Source organism: Dermacentor andersoni, chromosome 7 (genome assembly GCF_023375885.2).
Source record: "Dermacentor andersoni chromosome 7, qqDerAnde1_hic_scaffold, whole genome shotgun sequence".
In the NCBI taxonomy this organism is placed as follows: domain Eukaryota; kingdom Metazoa; phylum Arthropoda; class Arachnida; order Ixodida; family Ixodidae; genus Dermacentor; species Dermacentor andersoni.
Window position 1 is genome coordinate 141369592 of NC_092820.1, and position 18313 is coordinate 141387904.

The window sequence follows — 18313 nt, forward strand, 5'->3', positions numbered from 1 at the left end:
TGCTTCGCTCCTTCTGTTATTATTATTTTTCGTGCTCACTTTTACTGTGTATGCCCCCCCCCCCCCCCCTCCGTAATGTATTTATACCCTGAGGGTATTGGAAATAAATAAATAAATAAGTATAGTAGATATAAGCTTTTATGCTTAGGTTGTCGCCGACAGCAGTAGACAACTTGGGTCATAGGTAAAAGAGGTCAGATACAAACGGACAAACCGGAAAGGGGTAAATTTCTCAAAGAATGCTAACCGTATCGAAAACGCCGCCATTGGCACTCGCCCGAAGCGACGCATAAATTAGAGCGCGTGCTTCCCAGCATGGCCTCCGAGATCTGCCATAGAGTTTCCTCTATGTGCGCTGTAAAATCTCGGAGACAACGTGCTGTGACCTATGTCGAAGCCGCCAACCACTAGGTGCAGGAGTCGTCCGCTTAGGAGCTGTTCTGAGGTTGCTAATAAGGAAATTATACTATTACCTGCCCTGCGGCTTTGCTAAGATTGCCTCTGTGAAACTACCGTCTGTACCAGCTGACGTTAGTGAAGGTGTCCAACGAAAAAAAGAAAAAAAGAGATTAAGAAAACACGATGCAAATACAATTACAAGACCTACGGTGTTCCGTCGTCAGAGGTCTGACAATCAAACACCGTAGATCTTAAAATCGTATCTTGCCCCATGTTTCTTTAATCCTTTTTTAAATTCTTTTTTTTTTCTGAACAGTCTGGCTAACGTAAACTGGGACACCCTATAATAACATGGTCATTTGTAATCAATTTAGCCAAAGTGCAGTTGCAGTTGGCCTTCACACCGGTTATGCAACATAAACGAACTAGGGAAACTGAAAAACGCGCGTTGGTTTTGCAACAATGTTTTTGTAAGCATATGGAAATAAACTGATCATTCACTCACTAAACTTATAAAAGCGCGTTACAGACGGGGTCGACATAGTATATTGCTCCTGAATTTTGTTTTTACGGTTTGCAACGCGCTTTTGCACGTTTACTGCGCATCACCAAGCGTCAAAGCTCACACCCTGTTCATTCATTCATTCATCCATTCATTCATTCATTCATTCATTCAAAAAACGCCTTACAGACGGGACATATACGCAAAAAAACAGCTTTGCTAGCTTTTGCAACGCTTTTGCAAGTTTGCTACGAATAGCCAACTCACTCAAGTCTACACCCTGTTAATTCATTAATTTATTCATTCATTCTAAACTTGCAAAAGCGCGTTGCATACGGGACATGCGCAAAGGGGTGCGACAAATTATGTCCGGTCTTTAGCGCGCTTACGTAAGTTTGCTATATGAATCGTCAACGCGCCCAAGTTCACATCCTGTTCATTCATTCATTCAAATAGCGACGACGGAGTTTGGTCTCAAAGTAGCGCCACCCAAACTCGAAGAAAAAGCGGCACACGGAAGGCCAGCCCGGGAATTGAGGGCGCGATGACCAAGAATCCGGACAGAAAAACAGGACGGCCCTGAAACGGAAAACTGCAGTGCTACTGCTGCTGCTATATTTGCGGCGGGTCGAGAAGAGTTCACGAGCACATGTCCCGACAGGTTACGCCAGGTGGCACTCACGAACGATTATTTATACCTCATGCACCCGAGAGCAGCACAATTGAGGAAGCTTTAGCTCGGGAGCTCCTGTATCGAAATACACTGATGGAGCAATCATTTTGCTCTCGGCATCCCGTGCACCGAATTTGATGAACTTGTTAGATTTAACAAAGAGAGAGAGAGAGAGAGATAAGAAGTTAGCGACTGCAGTAAGCAGATTTGCTTTTTAGGCCGTCAGTTCTTTTAAGCAAAAGTTCTTGAAAATCGCAAAACTAAGAAAAAAGAAAGAATAGAAAAAAGAAAGAAAGTAGCTGAAGGATCTAGTGCACAGTTCTAACTCGGCAATGAAAAAACAATATCAGTTTTGTAAATTGCCTCTGTTAATACACCCAGAGCGGACAAAATCGATGTATTATACGCCGTTTTGAAATAGAGTGCTAGCTTGTGAGCAGGTATTTCGCAGAAACCCTCGTAAGCATTGTACCAATTTCGTATGCGCTCTGATTTCATGTGTTCTACTTGTCCGCTTTAGATGAGCTAACAGGTGGAGGTCACAGAACTGCGATATCTGCTCTTGCCACAGAGCTGCCGATTTGTAGACTTCCTGTTCCTATGTTACAGACAAACTTACGGATTTTCGGAAATCTTTGTGATGAGACCCAAAATCAAAATTTTCTTCTACAGTCGGTAGAATCCAGCTTTCTCTCTTCAATGCAACAAATTTCATTCACATCGGTTCGCTCGTTGCCTAATGAGGGCGCGTCTATGACTTAATTACGCGTATTCGAATAGGATACATCGCAGTTGGCCGTTCCCACGTATATATCTATGTTGCCCCAGTTGCAGAGCTCGATTCATACGCAAACCTCCTCCCCGGTGGATTCATTCTACCGTCACAGCGAAAGGATGAAAGTTTCGCACACCTCTAAACTCTCGGCGCGCTACCACGTCGAACTAAACAAACTACGCCCGTGCGTTGTATATTTATATACTAACCACTCCCACGTGCGGCTCACGCGATCGTTGGGAGAAGCGAATAGCATGTTTGGCCGACGACGCAACTAATTACGACTGCTCGGTAACGAAAGTGCGAGATGCCGAGTGGCATGTTTTGACCGGCGTCAAAAAAAAAAAAAAGCCCCAAAGCCGCCGCGATCCGCTCACAACGCAAACAATTTGCACATTGAAGTGTATCGTGAACCGTGTCTCGCGACGACACCGTGCTGTAGCACGAACGGACGATGCAAAATGTACCTTCGTTGCACGGAGAACTCGTACATACTTTGGAGCGCGCACCACTGCAAAGGCCTCTCGCTTTGCGGCCCCGCAAAATCTCGGCGCACGTGCGCGAAGCGAAGCTCCCAGCGCTAGTCGCACGAACAGCTGGTGCGTCGCGCGTAACCGCTCGCGATCTGTAAACAACGAGCAGAACTCCGCTGGGGGAATGCGATCACATGGTCCGCGCGTGCCAGCAGTCGCACGCTCCGCCGGCAAAGAAACGTGCGTACGCCAAGCCGCTGTTGCCAAGAGAAGCAGCCCGCCCCGCCTCCTTTACACCGTCGAACGCGAGAACACCCCGTCCCGTTAGATCGGCGTTAGGCTTAGAACGAGTGCGGGCGGCTCCGTCAAGCCAGTGGCACGGCGGCGGGGGTTCACCCGCGGACTCACCGGCGAGGCTCGCGAGCCGCTGCCCTTTTTTTTGTTTCTCACACTCGGTGGTCGCTGGCCGTCCGTGACCGAGTGCGGCGCGTTCCGAAGTGCCGGGTGCGACGGAGACTAGAAGCAACCATGGTAATCCGTGAGTAGCGGCTCGGCTACCGCGCACAACACCGGATCATCGTCCACAATGCACGCCCGTCCAGCGCGCGAGCGACACACGACCGACAGCCGTCGGCGACTCTACGCACGCCGCTTCTTGCTCCCTCCTCCGCACTTTTGTGAGGAGGAATGTTTTTAATATTTTTCTCTTCTTTTTTCATTGACAAAGGTGAGTTTTTGCGTTCGAGACTAACTCTGGCGCGGCGCGCTTGCTCGAGAGTGTGGTTTCTAACCAATCCAGGGGCTCGAAGTGAGTTTCGCGGCAAATGCGAACCTGGTGCACCGTTCAGTTTGTCGTTCGGTGCGCCGCGCGCTGAAGTTCGTTGGTTGCCCGCTAGATCGAAGAGCAGGGAGACGTTAATCTGAAGCTTTATTATACAAGGTCCACCGCGCACGTCAGGCAGATTTACCGCATTTAGGCTCAGGCCGGCGATTTCAGTCCAAAATAAAAGAATTTATGGAGCCAGCTTTGATTTCTATTTGTATAAATATCGCGTATAAGCAAGGCATGTTCTCATTGGGTGACTACTGAACCAATTTAAATAATATTTACTGCATATTAAAAACTACGTGAAATTGCCGTGACCAACGGATGTCGTCGTTCTTGGCTTGTGGGTTCATTTCTTTCTTTCTTTTCTATAGAGCTTCCCAAATTTTCAATACAACCGAGGAAAATTCCTGAAACCTCAAAAGGCAAGCTTGTAACTCTGAAAATCATTGTTTGCAATAACAATAATAACATCAAAAATACTAATAATAATCTTATAATAACGACAATAACAGTGATGATGATGATAATAATAAACAAATTGGTAATTCGGGTAATCTCCTCTTGATACAATGTCTATATGCGTGAACAGTGTTTTCCCGAAACATACGTAACCGACCTAACCGCAGAAATATCTTAAACTGACGTGCAACGCTCCCACCCCGCCCCGCCCCATAAAGGTCACTGGAGGATATTACCACAACTGTACATGATAAGGAGTCATATGGTCGTACGGGTTCGCGATTTCATTGTAGGACTATTCTTGAAGTCCAGTTCTCAAATTATCAGCTGTTGGCTCTGATAACAAATAACTAGCACTAAAGAGAAACAAAATCGATTTAGCCTGATCAAGTATTCTTTCATAACTCATCATCATAATCATCATCAGCCTGGTTAAGCCCACTGCAGGGCAAAGGTCTCTCCCATACTTCTCCAACTACCCCGGTCATGTACAAATTGCTTCATAACTCCATTTTCGTTAATTCTGTGTTAACGGGTTGATTATTAGAGGGGAAGACGAAAGCCAAAGATTCAGTCCATTGCCAATAGGTGGCATCCAAATCCACACCTCAGCGGTGGCGCCCTCTGGATAACAGATGCAGATGTCGAATGTTACGCTTTTGCTCGTGCTTTTGCTGTCTGCGATGTCAATTGCGAAAACAAATCATTACACAGCTGTACGAAGTAAGGTTAGCGATTTATCGGCTGTAAAAATTGCAGTAATTTACTAAATAAATTAACAAATGTGATATCACGCGCGCACAGGCATACATGAACAGATCTCGCTCAATGGCCACAGACGCTCACTTTTAAGAACACTGGCGTGATGAAGGGCGGCAGCAGCAATGAGCAAACGCTTCGTGCTGTCTTTAGCTTGAACGAGTCTTCAAAATTTGAGATCGCGTGACCTAGGCATGCTAGTATTCAACACACACAAAATCGCAAGCCATTTCGGCTCTTGTAGATTTTGTACCCACCTGAAATTACCTCCACGATAGGTCACGCGCAGCGCGCCGTGCACAGCAGCCGGTCTAGACCGCTAACCTACACCCACCCACCCCCCACTCCTCCATTTTGCACACACTGGGCGAGCGGTACGATGGCGCCCATCAAGCCATCATGCTAGTACACTATAGCCATGCATCCTCCTCGGCTCACCCTGTATCGCTTTCCTTTCGCGCCTACAGCAAACAGCGCAGCAGCGCGTGGTAGGATTTCCTCGCACTTGGAACTTATGCGCAACATGACGTCGACGGTGATGATGGTGGGTGGTGGAAGTTAGCCTGGAGTATCCCTATAATTGTTATCGCAATAAAAAAAAATAATTGATTAGAGACATTGACCTCTTATAGACGATGCGCTATTTAATGAAAACAACTAAAGATATTCTTGGTTAAAATATGTTGGCAGGCTATAAGTAGGATACAACTTAAAAAAACAGCAGTTGGCAATCAAGGCACACAAACCGTGCGGGATTGTGTTACTCCGCCTGCCAATCATAGAAATGAACAAAATCGTCGTCATGTGACATTTTCAAAATGCCGTCATACCTGATACCTCTGGAGTGTCAGCTGTTCTTGAAGAGTCTTTTCATCGGTGGAAGCGGCGAGACGTGGACGAAGTGTATGGAGTATGAGCATTTCACTATTCAAAAGTCAGCGGTAGAGTTCATTTCACTGCTGACCCCATTTAATTCATGAAACTTCCCTGCCAACTGAAATGAAACTTGACAATAAATAGTTGCAGCCAAGCAAGCATTTCATTTCAGTTCAATAAAGAATTAGGCTTTCGCCATTCCACCATAATAGGCGAGGGAAAACATATAACATTACGTGCTTATCATTTTATTTTTGTGCTTACCGTCTTGTTTAAGCAAAAGAAAAAGTTTGAAGTGGGAACTATTTCCAGCCTCGCGGAGGAACAGTGGCGGGCGGTTATGAGGGCCTGGGCGGGGCTTCACTGCATCCAGGACAGAGTGTCTGTTTCTTTCTACGCCCTCGTTCAGTCGCGCTTACACACTCTATCATGAAAATATTCAGTGCCATTCCACTCTTTGAAGGTGAATGACCAGCGAAGCTGTGTATAGTGATGACTATATTGATTTAATATATGGTGATTGCTATATTGATTTAATAAAGACACATACACATGACACGAAGAAAAGCAGCGTGCCCATGAAGGTGATCTTCACGGCATGCTGTTTTTCTTCGTCGGATGGAAGACAGCTCCGCGACGGTCCAGGCCCGTCGACCAACGCCCACCGCCTTCGCACCCGTTCCCGCTTCCGCTCAAACACTGCTGCACTGTGGCAGCAGTGTTTTCATGACCCTACATGACCCTAAACTTGTCCCCAGAATACTTCCAGACATGCATTTCTGATTGTCAAGTTAGCAAAGGAAAAAAGTAGTTCGTGGAGTTTGCGCGCTCTGGGCAGGCCCCATCGAGTTTGCTTCAATGATTTAAAATACAACGTGTGTTTGACATGGCACTGAAAACGCAACCTTGATTCCCCCGTAACGGGATGGCTGAAATATCTTGATGTCCCAGTGAAAGCACTTCGTCCGTAGGAAATCCAAAGCATGTCCCAATTGTTCGTGCACTATTTTGTAGACAAATAGGACATCTGCCAGACATCCACTTTTGGATATCCTACTGCGGATATCCCACACAGACCTTTTTCGGCATACATGTGCATGAATATTCGTCCTTCAATTGAGGCTTTGTCTTTCCTTGCGACATGATCGTGTTTTCATGCATGTTCGAATTACAATTAATTCGGAGATATATCACATCTGTAGCTTGTGCGTACGTCCTAATTTATGAATTTTCTTAGGCAAATTAGTTTGAAAATTTCAGTTAGTTCAATAAGCCAGTTGCACATGGCCGAAGGCCTACACGAATGAGGAGTATGTGTATGTGTGTATATATATATGTATATACATATATATGTATATATTTATAGACAGGGTGTCCCATGTAACTTTAGCCAAACTTTAAGAATATGCACATGCCACGCCTGGACAGAACAAAGCTAATGCATTTTGTTTGCCGTCGCTTGGAGATACTCAGATTATTTTTTCCATTCCACCTAATTACATAATTTGTCGTAATTAATTAATCAACTTCTCAAATATTATCATTAGATGAAAAATGTCAATGAGAGAAATGTAGAGGAACATGGAAAACTCCTGATAGTGCTTTCTGTTGCTAAATACGTGCTACATAAAAATGATTTTCCAAACATGAAAGACACCCGCAAATACGTGCAAAATTGCCACACGACCGGCCACTCGAGGCACTTTGCGCGTGTTCGTGGGCTTTCGCACCCTTTCGGCATTTTGCCAGTGCCACGGCCGTCAGCGACAGGAGCACTACGTGCCATGTGGGCCCGTTCTGCACATGCCCCGCCCAGTGCATGAACAAGAAGTGTAACGGGCAAGTGAATATTTCACAATAAAACGCGTTCCCAGTAACATGTCATTATTCATTTCATTATGGAGTTTCACGTGTCGAAACCACTTACGATCAGATTATAGTAGGGTCTAGCTAATTTTTCAGAGCCTGCTCCGCCACAATAAGAGGTTTCATGGAGAGAGGCTGAGCAATAATTAGCCCATTGCAATTATTTGCACATCTTATCAATGATTTGCATATCATATCTTATAGATGGTGGATGCTATGTCCACTAGGATTGAACCTGATCTCCCTTGATCTTGAGATGGGCATTCAAGAGCAACCAGTGGTACAGCTATATTGTCCAAAGTGTTAAATAAATGCGTTAAACAAAGTGTTAAACAGGTGGTGGGTGTTCCAGACACGGAACACAAACAAGTGTCCCTTTAAAAGAACCATCCAAAGCATCTGTATTAAGTGGCAATCTAATTCGGTATAAGCTCTGCATACAGAATTGCAAGGCACCTGCCTTTTCGACTCTGTGCCTCAATGTGCTCTCCAAAACAATGTTCCCAAAAAATGCCAATATTGAAAGTTGTTTGTCTCAACCTTGATATCACGAAACTGAGTGAACATAATTTAATGGCGCATCTATGCAAATTCTCGTTGAGTTGGACAACAGAGTACTTGCTGCTGCATTCCTAGGCTGTCAACGAAGGCAATTGGAAAAAACACACTTCCGCACGAAGAGGAATTTGCCCCAGTGGTGCATGTCAGGTGAGAAACAAATGCCCTTGAATTTAACTGCTACTTCAACCACTTTAAATGAATAGTAACCATAACCTTTATTTATTTCTAGCATGCATCATTACCATTCATCATCGACGATTTTGCACAAGTGATATAAGAAGCAACTTAAGCGAAATTCTGGCAGCAAATATAACGCTTTGGCTACATACCGTACCTGAAGTTTCTCAACTATTTTGCTCTTATGCTTTTGTGATAAAAACAGCGTGCAACGTTGTCCCTGATCGACTGGACGGCCTGTGACAGTGAAAGGTTTAAGCACCACTGCTTGGTTTAAATTAGTCAACTGCAATGTGACAAAGACGTGTCTGTCAGCCCTCATCAAGAATGCGCACACAGTAACGACATGGAGACCATGGCTCACTGTAACATGAACATCGATTTATTGAACAGTTATATACATTGAGAGTTGTCTGATACAACATCAACAGCATTTAAACACTGATGTAATGCTCAACGACAAGTTACACAGACTCTGTCAAAAACATGAACATCTGGGAAGTAGGCTCTGCTATACAAAATAAAGGCTCTTCCTCTAGTCCATCAAACTTGACGTCAGTAGGAGACAAAAAAACAACTACTATGTGCATTAGAGTATAGAGTACATGATACACCGTAATGTGGGATCGTTATATGCAACACGAAAAAAAAAAATGGAAAGGCAATTGCGTTCTCTTTCAACATCTCACTCCAAATATGCAAGCTTTATGTACATTTCACTCGTCTACCACAGGTCCACAGCCTCATACTTTCGGTGATGCCGAAACATGCGGAGCAGATGAAAACTAAAAAAGCACTTGGGAGAACTCAAGAGAATGAAAGGAAGGATGCGACTATTATGAGACCCCACAACACAACTGCCTAACGCATGCATCAAACAGAATATTTCAGTATAGAAACAACCACTGCAAACTTTTTCGTTATGCTGCTATACTGGAACTTAAGGGCACTGTAACTGACAAGCAGAGAGATGCCAAACACAGTGATGCCAAACATTTCCAGTTGCTATACCCTCGATATATTCATTTAACAATTAAAGCAGCAATGACATGAAACATGTTTTGGACTTACTTTTGGCCTGGCATATCAGCCAACATTAGCGTGTCCGCTTAACAATGTGTGATACTAATAACAGCGTTATCATGACCAAAATGCATGCCGCATAAAGCACCTCATTTCGTTAGCAACTCTTCATACATTCAGCGAAATTGCGGCGTGGTCTTTGTGCAAATATGCAAAGTGGAGGCATCGACACAATGATGAAAACACGCTAGAAGCAAGTTTAATGTAATTCCCAGTTATATTTTTCTTGCTCGTGAAATGCCCCTAATGTTTGCAGCGCTTGGTGCCAGTGAAGAATTTTACTGGTTACGTAACATTAAACTCTGCATGGGAAACTGAGAAACATGTCTGCAATGAAAAGTGCTGGAGTAGCGACTACAAACGTCCAACGAGGAAGAAATTATACAAATGTGCAGTTTAGGCATGCATATGCGTTCAGAATTTCTCATAAGATACGCACATCTAAGACTGCAACTCCTGCGTCGTTTTGCAAAACTGTGTCTAATGTCAACTCCTTAAATCACAGTCCCAACTGCCCTACTCAACATCCCATCAAACTCGGTGCGTTACGTTTCCCCAAACTTGCAACATCTTCAAGCAAAGCAAGCAACAACTCCTCGACAAACACTTTGCACCTGCACTCCATGAGTAAAATTGGAGACAGAGAAGGACAACAAACAGCAAATCACATGAGATCAATGTTATACATACGTGGCAATGGCAGAAAAAAGAGAGGTCTCTAAAGTTAGACACAGTATGTCTTGTGTTATGTATATGTGTACCTATACACAATGCTACATCTATCACAATGCATGCACATTATTATATCATCAACATCACAGGGCTAGAGACACCGGCTGTGCACGAAAGTTACAGTACACTGATTAGCTACCACTTCCCTACAGAGACACCTAGGCATGACTCTGTTAGCTGATATTTACAGGTGGGCTCTTCGGCATCAACAATTTCTTTTTATTTCTTTGCCAGTTGCAGTATAGAGGCTGCTTTGCCAAGACACAAGGTAAGAAAAGGAGCAAAGTGGAACAACAGGAGAAAGTTGGTTGGTAATGTAGAAGAGCTAGAGGAAACTCGTGGTTCCGATTACGTTCATCTAGAGCACGGGCGCGACGTGCTCTCCAAAGTGTACAAGGATCGCTTGTCGGAGACCATCTGGTTAGAGTACTTGTTCCCTAGTTCACAATGTCGGGTGCGCGGGCCTTCACTACTCAATTTTTTTTAGAAGTGCACGTAAAGATGGCCACTGCAGACAGTGACATGGTTGGGGAGGAAAAAAAACGAAGGAAGCACATGCACACAGGAGCGACACACACGAGAGCAGTGTGTGTATGTTGCTTGCCAGTGCTCTTTCCTTGCCAGCAATAAACCAACTAATCCAGGCTAATTTTCTCATAATACGGCATATGCCAATGCCAAGGGTGCCCTGCATGGGACAACTTTCTTAATTGTCATTTAGCTCAATCATGACAGCAACATTCAGCAAAACGTAGTTCACAGGAGAGCTGAAGTGCAATAACTGGCATAGGCATGGAAAGAACTGGGCAAGGCGCTGCAAAAGCACTGGGCAAAAATGGCAGCTTCCCTGCCCGACACACTCTCAAACGCAATGCTCTCATGTTCTATACAGCTGTGAAGGGGTCTGTACATGCTACACTAGAATATCTGATGAAATCGGCGGTTGTGCTCTTTTTTTTTTCGGAGCTACGTACACAGCTACCTCCCTTTGCTGCCATAGTGAAGTGTGGGAGATGGAGAAGATCGTTCTGCACACGATGACAAGCACCAGCGTGCAACTTGTGCTTTGAAAATAGTCGCGTCCTTGTTCAGCTCTGCCCGGTAAATATTGCGTGTTAACATTTCGCTGGCTTTTCCCTCATAACCACAGTGAACCTGTAGGTCCCCATCATAAATGAACTTCAGTGACGTAGCAACAGTACCAGCACCAACATCAAATCACCCAGTTCCTTGGTCAGAAATACATCATGGGCGAGAAAAATAGATCTTGAGAAACTGAGAGTTGGTTCCCATATAAAAAAAAAAAATACGCCCCAGTGATGCAGCAACAGTAACATGCTTAGCCAAAAAGTCTCTAACACCAAGATTAAGCCACATAGTTTCTTGGTCAGAAACACATTGTGGGTGACAAAAAGGGATCTTGAGAGACTGAGACTTAAAAAGAAATAGTCACCTTCCCGCATTTCTGCACATATATATATATATATACATATATGCACACATCTGCAAATGTTTCAAAGAAGCAAGACAAGGTATTGTAGGTTGTATATACAGTTATATCAAACCTCAACTATTTGACAGACATGTGTAGTTGACATTTGAACGCTTATCAAGTGGAATTTCCAGGGTGTTAAATGGCGCAAAGTAATTTTTGTTTATCAGCCATCAACTGGATGCATTTCTTCAACTACTGTTTCTGTCCCATGCGTATCCCCTGAATTCTAATGACTGTTCTGAACCCGTGTACAAGAACACACATCCCAATTTGGCACAGTTTCGAAATAAAGTGATTGACAGATGTTCTTCAACAATAGTGGGCAAATTTACACATACTATACGTGGCACACCGATGCTACTGGCTTAGTGCAAAAGACCTTCCAAAGATACTTAATGGAAAGCACATGAACTTTTGCACGACATCCAGCTTTCCTCATCAGACACAGTGGTCCAACCGTGTCGCAGCTGGTGCTAACATTAAATGACACAAAGTGTGGAAATAAACAAAATAAACACTGTACATGCACAAAACGATGCTAGCCATGATTGTTGAATCCCTACAATTTCGTTAAATGAGGCAGACTTCAACCTATGCAACTTCCTTAATTTCCATTTAGCTCTATCATGTCAGCAACAACATTCAGCAGAACATAGCTCACAGCACAGCTGAAATGACGTAGCTGGCATGGACGTACAAAGAACACACTTAAAACAGTGCGCATGAGCTATAAAAAAATAAAGCCTTGCTTGAGCACTGCAAAGGAAAACATGGTGCATGACTATTTCATAGAGATGACAATCAAAGTTCGATACTATGTACACTGTGGCTAAACACAGTGCATATCACGAGTAATGTGTTCGAAAATCGCACATGCTCCATTCAACACTTTAAACATAAACATTTCGACGTTTCCAACATGGAAAAATACCGGGAAGACAAGCTTTCACCTAAACACATAAATGCCAGCAGTAAAGCTGTTTGTGAAGTTTTGGGCCGCGATTTTGTAGCGATGCCTTTTCTAGCTGCTAACGCCTTTTGGCACTTCTAGCGTTCGTGGGTGGCTGCGTTCGAGGCTCCGTCCGGGGTGGAGCATCTGTCAACCGCTCACAAACAATGCGAAAAGTGCAAAAGGCATTAGCATCGGGAAAAGTCACCGCTACAAAATCGCGGTCTTGGTTGTAATACTGCAGACAAACGACATACCCAAAGGGATCATTTTTTACCTAGAACATGGCAAGTCATGGAAGGTTGTTGAAATAGTGGACAGATTAGGACGCTCGATCATAAGTTTGATGTGCAATGCACTGTTATTCAGATGAGAAAATAAATTGCATTATCGCAATTCTCGCATCTTATTTGTGTTCGCACTCGAAGAGATGTGCATTTCACCTGTCTACAGTAGCACAGCTGAATCGGAAAGATACGTGGCACATATCACTCTTCTTTTTTTCTAGAGAAATAAAAGGCATCTCTATGTCGCATGCAATCTCGGAATGTCACAGCAAGTCACGATATATAGTATGTATGCTAAAATATTAACACTATCAACTTTTAGAGGCACTACCACACTTTCGGCATTGCGCAAATGCTTTTTGGAGAAAGATGTTTCGGATTTCTGTATCGCTTTGGTAATACACGCACTCAGTGTCAACAATGCATCTTGGATATTCGTGAAAATGCTTCAACATGGAAGGACGTTTTGTGTTAACAGTTGCAGTTCCACAACGGCAGAGTATTGTTAATGCAAACGACTACCTGTAGCATTATGCCTCACGGTAAGGACGTACACTTCATCTCACTTTTATGGCTTGTTGAGTGTTAGATATCAGCAGATAAAGATACATTACGCTATGAAAGCCAGATTGTATTTAAGCAGTTTTACTTTCTTTACTTTCAAAGGCTCCTTCAACAAGGTTGATTACTGGATTGGCTTTAATAAGTAAGGCAGACGATTTAGTCATCGATCAGATAATGTGCCAAAAGGAAATGTTTCGTTATTCTTCCCTTCTGTCACTATCATTTCTTTACGCTTCAACAGTAGCTGTTAGTACATTCATCACCACAAACTAATATATATTTAGATTATTAATCTCAAGTAAGGTAAAGCGCTGAAAGAAGCATTTCCTTATTCCTCTCGTTCATGTCATTGGCACTTCATGCGTCGACCCTGTCAGTACACCCGATAGTGTCATAATCATGATAAGCCTAATTATAGGTGCACAGCGAGACACAATACTCTCCTAGACATCTCCAATCACACCTGTTCTAGAACTACCAGTCAGTTTCCTTGTTTTCATCATTTCATATGATTTTCAGATGCCCTCGACTTTGTATACCATGCTAGAAAAAAGTTAGGCGTGCACATGAATCTCTTATCAACTAGCTTAAAAGATAACTTACTGGAAACACCTCAAACTAATTATGCACTCAGCAACTGCGGAAGTTAAACAATGATTGCGAAAATAGGTGTCCAATTTTCTTCGAAGTTTTCTTTTGTTGTGTTTGCTTTTTCCAGTATAGCCAACAAGTGTGCAGGAAATAGCACATCATAGCTGGTCGAGCAGACTGCGTTTGTGCCATGACATCAACTACTGAAATGATGCACTTCAAACAAACCTGGAAGAGCGATGACCAAATGTCACGTAGAATTGCAAAGCAGTGTTTGACAGCTGCTGGAAGCTACATTACTGCATCGTACATAGGGTCATTTCACAAGCCCATAATCCCATTTGACAATGGTATCAACATGAGGTAACTGAGCCTTACAGTGCCAGGAACCCTTCAAAGTCAAGGGCGCGTTGAAATGTGTTCAGAGCTGGTACTTTGACAACTCTCGACATGGCTCCTAATATGACGAAAATGTTGATCTTGCAACGATCATGAAAGCAAAGAAACAAAGCAATAATTCACTGCTGCGATGCAACGATGACAAAAACCCCCCGCTGTGACCAAGACGCAAGCGTTCAGCAACCTTGAAACTTCACACAGTTACAAACGTAAAATTTTACACAAAAAATGCTAAAGGAAAACCTGGGACAAGTGTTTTGCCTGCACAGCAAATATAGCTGCTAGACGGTGCCAGGATGCCATTCTAGAAGCTGCAGTCGAATTCTACCACACAGTAAAATTCACCATCTCGTCCTCACTGACTGGCTCCCTGGCTAAACCATCTCTGATTAGCTCAAAATGCCAACATGACACAATTTGACATGGTGGGATTCGATGGTGTCCAGAGCACCAGCACCCCAGCATGAGGATGATGGGTAGTACAGCCAAACCTCTACAAAATGAATTCGGATAGAATGAATTATCGGATATAAAAACTAATCTAAACTCTTTCTTGCAAATGTCGGCATTTACCAAACATATGCTTATAACGAATATCGGACATAAAGAAGGCATTTTCTTGTCAGATGTGACTTTCTTATAACGAGGTATGACTTGTCTGTGGGATCGTATAAAAGTTTGTCCTCCTGTCTTTAAATGAGCTTCTTGAAATAACATTTCTTGTGACCTAATTTACATTAAATTTTCAATCATGAACAATGGTTTTCGGAACAATATAAACAAGAAGGAACTGTTTAGGACATCAGAAATAAGTACTCATAGCATGTGCAATTGCTTAAATATCCTCTAGATTTAGCAACATGCAGACTTAAATATGTTGAGATTTACTATTTGCGTGGTCCGAATTGCCCAACAGAATGATTTATTCATTACTAGTAAAGAATCAAACTGCTTTTAAAAAGAAAGCACTGAAGAGCATAGAGCCTCAAAGGATAATAAAAGAAAAGCCAAAGTGCATTAATAACAAAGCCATGGCAAGAGCTAGAAATACCCATGTACTGCCCATGGTTTTACCATAATTGATTAACATTTGCAGTGCCAGATTTTCATTTAGTATTGTTGGTATGAGTCGGTGGTCATAAACAACAACGGGGGCATGACTTGTGCCTATACAGTCAATATAGTACTACATAATGAGGACACAACATAAAAATAAAAACAAAAATGCAGCATTCAGAAACATTTAGTATAAAAACTATTCTTGACTTCAGACCAAACTTTGATTACATTACTGATGACATAAATTATGTTAATTATGATATTACATTAGTTATGAAATAATTCTCTAAGACAGGCAGCCACTGATTATATTTTTACTAAATTATTTAAATTTGTATAGTGATAAAAGAGAAGCAATGCAAAGCAAGAAATTGTGTTATAAAAATTATTTAAATGTATCTATCACTTCGCAGCCCTACAATGTACATTGCCAAGTATTCAGAAGAGCGCACAACAAACTATAAAGAATTCCACTGTATGTCATAGCGATAATTCACGAACAAGAAATTTTAAAAACTTTCACAACTAACATAATGCCTTTATTTGAAATGCAAAATACGGGTTCGAAGTCGCTTTCCTTTCAGTGTCATAACAAATGCAGCCCATAGCATCTTGCCAACCTGTCCTTCAGGAGGTACCTCAAGTTGAAAAGTTGCGATTGCGATGATTTAAAATCTAAACACTCGACCTGTGTAAAAAGCCACTAGAGCACTTCGATAAAAATTCAGCTGCTGCAAAATTTTAGCCCAGTTTCCTTTTTAAACTCGGTGAGCCTAGGTAAAACAGCTCAAGTGGTAGCTTATAAAACTAATGGCACTTCTGCATTCCCTACATATGTGAAACAAAGATAATGAAAGTTTGACCTTACGTCCTCCGATAAGAATGTGCTGCCTATAGTGACAGCATGACAATGTCACAGGTAAGCCTTTGTGACACGGAAACATAAGAGCAGATAACAGATGAACGACACGACGTGCATGCCTAGAAGTGTTGGGTCAAACAAAATGAGGACGACACATGCATGAATATAGACAAATAAAAAAGAAGAGGTTCTGCCATGTACTATATGAGATGTGACAGCTTTTCTCTTGTTTCCTGAATCGCCTAACCTCGACTTTCCTTCGATGGTAAACACCAACATAAAATAGGCATTTGCTGCCCTCCACAACAATTGCAATGTATGAGCTCCCCGTTACAATGGCAACAACAGCATAACATAATGACTGGCAATGACAAAGATGGCTGTGCTTGCCACCGATACTGCCCCACAAGGCCACAACCACGCACGGAAACAGCTGGAAGTAACACTGTTCCAAACACTCCTGCTGTGATCCAAACACGAGAACCCTTTCTCTGTCACTTCAGTTAATGTCACCTAAACGGGGCTCCTATTGTTGGCTGCAACTTTTGCGCCAGGATGTGTGCTGCAGTAACTGCACAACAGTCATCTCTCAACAGCTGCGAACCACGGGTTGCCACCACAGATGTGACCAGTACACACAAACTCGACGTGTTCGTTTGTGACGGTAAAGCGAAACAACTATGCGCATGAAAACACTTGGTGAAAACATAAAAAACAAACAGCAGCTGCACGAGTACACACTTCACATGAGGCTGATAAAAACATTAAAAAAAGAAGAAAAAAACAAGAAAAGAAGGGAGGGTGTGTGGAAGCTGTCCGAGAAGGCGCAATAACTTAAAAAAAAATGAAATATCTTGCTTTGAATGTTTAGGAACATTAGTAGTTTGAGAGCATGTGCAATCGTCTCTGGCAAGCGAGTCCAGCTTCTGTTCAGAACGCAGGCTCAGCTTTGGTGTGCTGAGCCCAGTTCAGTCCGTTCGTGAGGTTGCGAGCGAGGTATTCATTCCGATGGGTACTTAAAGTCCACTGATGGCTCTGGAAAGGCTGCAAAGGACAAGGACACAGACATTTAGACAGCACGAAGCGATAACAAGAGATCACACACAACTGCCAGCACAACTTCAAGCACAGAGAAACAAACAAGCAAACGAATAGCGATGCAACACCTATGCAATGCGACATATGTGATGAACAGAAGCCTACCAGTGAGGGTGATATGAAATAGTTTTAAAAAGAACCTTACGTGTATTGGAGACCAATCAGTAAGATTGGCTGTGAACTGATATTGAACAGTAGCTGAAGAATATGAGGAGCCAGCCAGTGAGGTTGGCTGCAGTTTTAAAATGACACTGAAGGTGCATTTAGAACTCAAAAACGCTGATGTTTTATGGCCTAGCGTGATTCTGGTGATGTGAAGGCAACATTTTCACATTGCTAAGTACTGTTGCGGTAATCCTGGGATTCAGGGTTTGGTGGCAGCAAAAGAAGCATTCAGACGTTGTTAAGCACAAACAGGAACAATTTAAATTTCTGTTTTAAGTCCATGTGACCACGTATGAACATGAGCTCATAGTCGTGATCGTTTTTTTCTCTCTCGCACATAATGTGAAAGATGTGATGACAACCCCCTCCACTGTCACTCTCGTTGAAAGCAGACCTGCCAGCCTTAAAGCTTGAAAAATACTGCAGCTAAAGCCAGAAAATACTACTATTTCGTGAAGCGCAGCTCAAACACTTCGTTCGTAGGATGTCCGAATCATGTCCCAATGTCTGTGCACCATTTTGAACACAAATAGAACATCCACTGGGCGTCCATTTTTGGATGTCCTACCATGGATGTCGCAGGGATATTACACACACACATCTTTTTGGCTTCCACATGAACATTTGTCCTCCAAGAGGCTTCGTTTATGCGTTTTCTCGTATGCTACTATAATTATGTT

General features: G+C 42.9%; 2 protein-coding genes across 2 annotated transcripts in view; both read right to left on the reverse strand.

Annotated features, from left to right (window-relative positions):
- Nucleotides 1-3649, reverse strand: part of LOC126533728 (beta-1,4-glucuronyltransferase 1-like) — a 350896-nt gene extending 347247 nt beyond the window's left edge. Inside the window, exon 1 of the mRNA XM_050180918.3 lies at nt 3231-3649. The gene's annotated coding sequence lies outside the window, so the exon portion shown is untranslated. The remainder of the gene's footprint in view (nt 1-3230) is intronic.
- Nucleotides 3650-8709: 5060 nt separating this feature from the next.
- LOC126533726 (uncharacterized) overlaps nt 8710-18313 on the reverse strand; it is a 342383-nt gene continuing 332779 nt past the window's right edge. The window contains exon 13 of the mRNA XM_050180916.2: nt 8710-17414. Coding sequence (XP_050036873.1) covers nt 17371-17414 — 44 coding nt within the window. The 3' untranslated portion in view covers nt 8710-17370. The remainder of the gene's footprint in view (nt 17415-18313) is intronic.